This window comes from Hipposideros armiger, unplaced genomic scaffold (assembly GCF_001890085.2).
Source record: "Hipposideros armiger isolate ML-2016 unplaced genomic scaffold, ASM189008v1 scaffold_351, whole genome shotgun sequence".
Classification (NCBI taxonomy): Eukaryota; Metazoa; Chordata; class Mammalia; order Chiroptera; family Hipposideridae; genus Hipposideros; species Hipposideros armiger.
Genome location: NW_017731701.1, coordinates 1,449,405 through 1,457,509, shown reverse-complemented (window position 1 = coordinate 1,457,509; position 8,105 = coordinate 1,449,405). Strand labels below are relative to the sequence as shown.

The following is an 8,105-nucleotide window of genomic DNA, read 5'->3' as shown; positions in this document are numbered from 1 at the left end:
TAATGTAGTAATGGAATAGCCCTTAGGAAGGGGTAAATTTCTGGTCACTGAAGGTATTTAAGCTGAGATTGGATGGCTCCCTGCCAAGAGATAGTATAAAATGCATTTCTTCACTGGATTCATTCACTCACTCGCTTTTGATTGAGTCCTTCCTATGTGCCAGGCACTGTGCCCAGTGCTCAGGAGACAAAGATCAATACAGTGGGTAAGAGGCTGGATTAAATGATTTAAAAAATCCCATTATGGCTGTGGCTGAAAGAAATCGCTTGATGTGTCAGTTTCTTTTGTGTGGAGCTCTGATTTGTGGTTACTCTGTGTCAAACACTCCAGAGTGTTACTATTCTATTTCTTTTGTGACGTCAAATAATGCTTCTTATCACTCTCTAAGAGATTGTAGGCTGTTAACTTACATATGTGACAATATTTTATTTTCCTGCCTTTGAACATAGAGGTTAAAGTTGAATGTAGAGTCAGCTTTTGATGGAATAATGTTGATTTTTCATGGCAAATGTTTAATTCCATGCTGACTTGCATAAGGTTTTAAAGATTCAAGATTTATCAGAAAGTATAGTGAGAGAACACAATGCTTATTAAATGTAAGGTGATATTACATATTAATGTTGTTGGAAGTTCATTGTACTTAAAACATATATGGAAAAGTCAGGTTCTAAAGTTACTCTTATTTTTTCTGAGAAGAGTTATAGTTTGTGTATACTGAGATATTAAATCTCCAACTTCAATATTTATAGATTGCCTACATATCTGGGCTGATTCTATTCCTGCTTGTAGAGATCAGATAGTACCAGGAGAAGCAGAGGTGCCAAGAACAAAGTGTGCAGATTTGGAAGTGATATTGGGGTCTCCGTACATTTTGGCCCATCAAGTAAGGCCAGCTGTTCATTTGTTTCATGTCTAGGTTTGGAATTCACCCAGTTGCAGGCCGGATGCCTGGTCAGCTTAATGTGCTGCTGGCTGAGGCAGGGGTGCCATATGATATTGTGCTGGAAATGGACGAGATTAACGAGGATTTCCCAGGTAAGTCATGGGTGCGATCGTGAAATTTAAATATTCGCAGTGTGAATAAAGCAATGTCAGTCCTAAGACATAAATTGTGGGATCATTGAAGACCTACAGTCAGATGAATAGTAACCTGTTCCTAGTAGGTACAAGTTGAAATTAAATAAATGAAACACAGTACTGAATTGAGGGGCCCCAGATTTGTAAGCAGCGCGAGTAATTTTGTTCCTATGAGGAGAGCTGAGGGAGGCAGTGCTGGGAGGCAGTGCAGTGGAGTGCATTGCCAAGGGGCTCTGAACATATCTGTCTTTAGAATCTAGGTCCTGACTCTGACTTGCCTGTGACCTTGAACCAGGTACTCAACGTTAGGTTCCTCATTTATAATATTGCTTCTTTTGATTATTTAGCGTCTGATTCTTGCAGCGTTTACTGTTTTCCAGTTGTATCAATTCATGGTCAGTAGAGTAGTTTTCTGTTTTCTTAAAGTACTAGGACTTCACTAGGTAAGGTGCTGTACTTTTTGTCATTGGGTAGATGTTGAATTCTAATGACATTTGGCCCAAGATCATGTTTGTTATAATTAAACCAGTTTCCTCTGGCAAGTATGTGCTGTCAACGTAAAAATACTGTTTATTAGAGAAAAATAATGAGCTTGTGTGTATTTCTAGATTCACATTGGCATTTTTGGTAAAGTTCTCATGTAATTTATATTATAGTCTTTAAAGAGGGAATTTTAGCCTTTTTAATTTTATGTCCTCTTTCAAATTTCACTGCTGCTAAATTATGTGTGAAACCTGCCAGTTCCTGGAATTATGGACACCATTTTAATACAGCACAGACTCTTAGACCATTTTCTTTTAGATATCAAATTGCATTTTTAGTGGTCATTTTAGAAGTTGAAAATGGAATGCAGATATTATAAAATAATGTAACTGGCAAGATCATGTTGGGATAATAAAAAACTATAAAATCACATTAGGTAGATCCACTGTGGGGAGGTAGAGCGTAATAATGCAGGCTCCGTCAGGATGCACAGGCTCAGATGCAGGAACTATTGCTTTTTAGCTGTGTGACATTAGCTAAACTATGGAACCTCTCTGATAAAGCTCTTTGTATAGTGCCTGGCATAAGTGTGGGTCCTATAAATATTAGGTTTTGTTATTATTGTTATAAAGTCAGATCACTCTAATTTGCCTCAAAAGAAGTGAAAGTGACTCCTTTGAGTTTTATATTTTCCCTTTTTTCCCCCTTTATTATCCAGAGACTGATTTGGTCCTTGTAATTGGAGCTAATGACACTGTTAATTCAGCTGCTCAAGAAGACCCCAACTCTATTATTGCAGGCATGCCAGTTCTCGAGGTCTGGAAATCAAAGCAGGTAAAGTTTCAGACTTGTGTTTCATTCCAGTAATCAGAGGTTTCTTAAAATACACATATAGCACTTTCCTTGGTCACTTGATGAGAAACGACAATTTTTTAGGAGGCCCAGGAGCTAGAGTATGGTTAGGGTCCAGTTCTCTGTAGGCAGCTTCTGTCTGTTCTGTGGTCACCAGAGAATCTGAATGAGTGCCCTGATCATGAGTAGAACTAGATGGGATTATGTGGATGGATTAACAAAATCTGTAACCACAGCTGAACAAAGAGCTGTGAGCTTTTGGAATGAGTCTGGCTGAATTCCAGGTCAAGTCCAGTGAAGCAGATGGCTTCTCTCTGGGACAGTGAGTCAGTACCGTCGCCTTCGTATATGAAGACGAGCACATTTTTTCATTTAATTTTTTTGAAAGGGAATTTGTATGTTGTGATGGGGTGTCTAGAAGGAAGGTGATTTGGAAATCCAAACAACAACATGGCATAAGGAAGCAAGCTCTGCGCATGCACATTACGTTTGAAAAAGCTAATTGCTAGATTGTACAGAACTCAGAGGTTCGCCCATTTTCCTTCACCCAGGCAGTGGGCTCCTCTCTTTACCACTCCTTAGTCATATCTGCATTTTAAGAACCATAATCACATAATGCACATTTCTCTTTTAATTTTGTTTCTCTTTATTCTAAATATGTGGGTTTCAAATTAGTATTTGTGATGATTGAGTAGATATACCATGCATTTGTTCGTGTGTATATGAACCAATACTGTACTGGTCATTAATATTTGAGAGTTTGTAGAGTGCATTATTGTACCAATGCTATTTGAAGCATGCACGTATTTGTACTGCTTCCATTTTGGGATCGAGTACATGTCCTAGAAAACCATAGGAAGGCTTTTCATTTCTGTAAAAACTGACTTGATACTCAACAGGAGAGAAACATCCATAGCCTGTGTAATTGTATATGTCTCTGCCACATTAGTACTAGAGATGGATTTACTGCTTTCATTTTGCTCTGTTAGGAACATAGTATTAGTTATCAGTGCTCTCCTTGTGACAAGCTAGATTGTTCTTGGGCTTTTGTGTTAGAACTTTATAATCTATTTGAGCTTAAAGGGATGGAATAGGAACCCTACCATTTTCCCACTCAACTACATTCATCTTAGGATTTGTCATAGCAGCTTTTACACTGTGTTTGTTCTCTTTAGCATATTCATAAGATGCTTATTTTTCTGACTAGAAAATGTTATACATAGCCTTATAGAGAAAAGCACTAAGAAGAAAATCACTTATAATCTTATCACTCAGATAAACTATGGTTAACATGACTTTTTTTTCTCATTGGTATAAGTATGGGCACATTTTAAAAATTAAAGTTAATGCAATGTAAACATGCATTTAAAAATACTCCTTGTATATTTTAAAAGTCTTAGTAGTGGTACATGCCTTGTTCAGAGTTAGGGCAGGACAATGTTTGTGTGCCTAAGACATCCTAGCAAGATCTGTTAAATACACTCTCTCACTGACTTTTGGTTTGTAGGTCATTGTTATGAAGAGGTCCTTGGGTGTTGGCTATGCTGCAGTGGACAATCCAATCTTCTACAAACCTAACACGGCCATGCTTCTAGGTGATGCGAAGAAGACATGTGATGCACTGCAGGCAAAAGTTAGAGAATCCTACCAGAAATAAATTTTAAAGATGAAGGTGTTATCTAACAGAGCCACCTCTTCAGTTATGGGAACAGGCAAATAAAGTATAAACATGTACAGCTTATATACATCCGTAACAAAGCTCTTGGAAGAAGAGGAAGACTCTGAAGAAAGCAAAGGAAATACAGGGAGATTTTTCAAGAGCAGTGATCCTTCAATTTTAAAAAAGGATTGAGCATTCTAAATGTCTTTCTGTGCATATCTTTTGTGTAATGAATTAAAAGTATTTTATAAAAGGAGAAAGAACAGCCTCATTTTAGATATATTCCATTTGGATTTTTAAAAATTCCTCCTCGTTAGCCAGTAATGTTTTAAAAAATTAAGTCTTTAGGATTTTAAGACTGACACTATACATGGACCTGAAAAATCGGACATTACAGGCACCTGCATTTATGTTTTTTCAGCAAATGTGACTAATTTGAAACTTTTATCAACCCCTGAGCTGTTCTCTTACCATTTAACCATGATCAAAATCAGTCATATCAAATTGGTTTTAATTTTTCAAGCTGTACTTTTCAATTCTAGATTTCAGGGGTGTATTTTTCTCACTTCTATTTTAATACATTAAAGGATGAGATAACCTTCCAGAGATGCTGGAAACAGTTAAATCTTTTGCTTTGTATGTTTCATTAGGACACCAGTGAAACATAATTTGAAATAAGTATTCGCTGTATTTTTTAAAACCCTGTTTCTAATTGGAGATCTGTTTAATTGCAGTCAATTTATAATGTGTAGTACTGTACTAAGTGCACTTGAATGGAATTCAACTATTTGCCTAATAAAATGAGTTCATTATGTTTGCACAGTGATGTAGCAATTGTCTCTGGCGACAAAAGGCTAAAATTGAATAGTTCTGCCTGTTATTAACATCTGGGGAAGACTTGCTACTATAAAATAGATGAAATTAATCTGTCTTAATTGTTTGCAAGATTTTCTTTTTCCAAATCAGAGTGTGCTTTGAGGTAATCTTATGTAATTGGTCTCATTTGGGAGAAATTGTGGCACTTCTAAAAAAAGAACTTTTATTGAAATTATTGGGGTGACATTGGTTAGTAAAATTATATAGATTTCATGTGTATATGTCTATAATACATCATCTGTATATTGCATTGTGTGTTCACCACCCAGATTGAATCCTCCTTCCGTCACTGTGTACTTGACCCCCTTTTCCACCACCTCCCTCCCTCCTTACCCTCTGGTAACCACTAAACTGTTGTCCGTGTCTATGAGTTTTTGCTTGTTTGTCTTGTTTGTTTGCTTTCAGTTTTATGTACCATATATGAGTGAAATCATATGGTTCTCGACTTTTTCAGTCTGACTTATTTTGCTTAGCATGATAACCTAAAGATTCAACCATGTCATTGCAAATGGCAGTATTTCATCTTTTTTTATGGCTGAGTAATATTTTATTTTATATACATACCATACCTTCTTTATCCAATCGTCTGTTGAAGGACACTTTGGTTGTTTCCATGTCTTGGCCCACTGTGAATAATGCTGCAATGAAAATAGGGATGCATATATCTTTACGGATAAATGTTTTCAGATTTTTGGGGTAGATATCCACAAGAGGGATTACTGGGTCATATAGTAATTCTACCCTTAATTTTTTGAGGAAGGTCCATACTGTTTTGCACAGTGGCTGTACCAATTTACATTCCCACCAGCAATGTATGAGGTTTCCTTTTTCTCCACAGCCTCTCCAAAACTTTTTATTACTTGTCTTATTGATAATAGCCATTCTAACAGGTGTGAGGTGGTATCTTATTGTGGCTTTGATTTGTATTTCTTTAATAGCTCGTTAAGTTGAACATTTTTTCATATATCTTTTGGCTGTTTGTATGTCTTCTTGGGAGAAGTGAAGTGTTCAGGTCCTCTGCCCATTTTTTAATTGGATTGTTTTTGTTTGTTGTTGAGTTGTATGAGTTCTTTATATATTTTGGATATTAGCCCCTTATCAGAGCTTTTGTTTGCAAATATCTTCTCCCATTTAGTTGGTTGCCTCTTTGTTTCGTTGACTGTATCTTTTGCTGTGCAGAAGCATTTTAGTTTGATATAGTCCCATTCATTTATTTTTACTTTACTTCCCTTGCCTTTGAGGTAAAATTCATAAAATCCTTCCTGAACCCAAGGTCCATAAATTTAGTACCTATTCTTTCTTCTATGCAATTTATTGTTTCAGGTCTTATATGTAGGTCTTTGATCCATTTTGAGTTAAGTTTGGTATCTGGTGACAGATAGCAGTGTAGTTTCATTCTTTTGCTTGTGGCTTTCCAATTTTCCTGGCACCATTTATTGAAGAAGCTTTCTTTTTCCCATTGTATATTTTTGGCTCCATTGTTGAAAATTACCTGCCCATATATATGTGGATTTATTTCTGTGTTCTCAGTTCTATTTCTTTGGCCTGTGTGTGTTTTTCTGCCAATACCATGCTGTTTTGATTATTGTGGCTTTTTAGTATAATTTGAAGTCAAGAGTGATTATTTCTGGCCTTGTTCTTTTTTCTTAGGATTGTTTGGGCTATTCAGTATTTTTGTGGTTCCATGCAAATCTTATGATTTTTTGTTCTATTTCTTTGAAAAATGCCATTGGGATTTTGATGGGGATTGCATTAAATCTGTATGTTGCTTTGGGTAATATGACCATTTTAGCTATGTTGATTCTTCTAATCCATGAACATGGACTATCTTTCCATTTCTTTGTGTCTTCCTCAATTTCTTTTAATAATGTCTTATAGTTTTCAGTGTATAGGTTCTTCACATCCTTTGTTAAATTTATTCCTAGGTATTTTATTCCCTGTGTTGCAATTGTAAAATGAAATTTTTTTTCATTTCTTTTTATGATATTTCATAGTTAGTATATAGGAATGCAATGGATTTTTGTGTATTGATTTTGTATTCTGCAACTTTACTGTATTTGTTTATCATTTCTAATAGTTTTTTGGTGGATACTTTAGGGTTTTCTATAGAAAGAATTATGTCATCTGCAGAAAGTGACAATTTGACTTCTTCATTCTCAATTTTGATGCCTTTTCTTTCTTTTTCTTGCCTTATTGCTCTGGCTAGGACTTCCAGTACTGTGTTAAATAACAGTGGTGAGAGGGGCGTCATTGTCTTGTTTGTAATTGTAGAGGGAAAGCTTTCAGTTTTTCATCATTGAGTATATTAGCTGAGGGTTTGTCATGTATGGCTTTATTATGTTGAGGCACATTCTTTCTATACCCATTTTATTAAGTGTTTCGATCATAAATTGATGTATCTTGTCAAATGCTTTCTCTGCATCTATTGATATGATCATATGAGTTTTATTTTTAATTTCTTTATGTGGTATATCGCATTGATCGATTTGCATATGTTGAACCATTGTGTGCTTCTGCAATGAACCCCACTTGATCATTATGTATAGTCTTTTTAATGTATTGTTGTATTTGATTTGCTAGAATTTTGTTTAGGATTTTTGCATCTATAGTCATTTGTAGCTTTCTTTTCTTGTGTTATCTTTACCAGGTTTTGGTATCAGGGTAATGTTGGCCTCATAAAATGAGTTAGGAAGTATTTCCTCTTTTTCTAATTTTTGGAAGAGTTTGAGGAGGACAGGTATTAAATAATCTTTGAATGTTTGGTAGAATTCAGTAGTGACACCATCTGGTCCTAGACTTTTGCTTTTGAGTTTTGGATGATCATTTCAATTTCCTTACTGTAAATTGGTTTATTTAGATTTTCCAGTTCTTCATGATTCAGGTTGGGAATATTAGGTTGTCAGAAATGTCATGACATATTTTTTCTATGTTTTTCATTGCAAAAATGCATCCTGACTTTTCCGACAACCCAATATATTTCTAAGAACTTGTTCATTTTTTCTAGATTATTGAATTTGGTGTCATATAGTCCTTCATAGTATTCTTGTGTGATCCTTTGTATTTTTTTGTGGTATCTGTCGTAACTTCTCTTTCATTTCTGATTTTGTTTATTTGTGTCTCTCTTTTTTTCTTAGTGAGTCTAATCAGGGAGTTGTCA

General features: G+C 35.4%; 1 protein-coding gene across 1 annotated transcript in view; it reads left to right on the top strand.

The window, feature by feature from the left end:
• NNT (nicotinamide nucleotide transhydrogenase) overlaps window positions 1–4,894 on the top strand; it is a gene marked incomplete in the record, with an annotated part of 93,621 nt that extends 88,727 nt beyond the window's left edge. Inside the window, 3 exon segments of the mRNA XM_019661517.1 lie at window positions 917–1,035; window positions 2,279–2,394; window positions 3,920–4,894. Coding sequence (XP_019517062.1) covers window positions 917–1,035; window positions 2,279–2,394; window positions 3,920–4,069 — 385 coding nt within the window.
• Window positions 4,895–8,105: the final 3,211 nt, after the last annotated feature.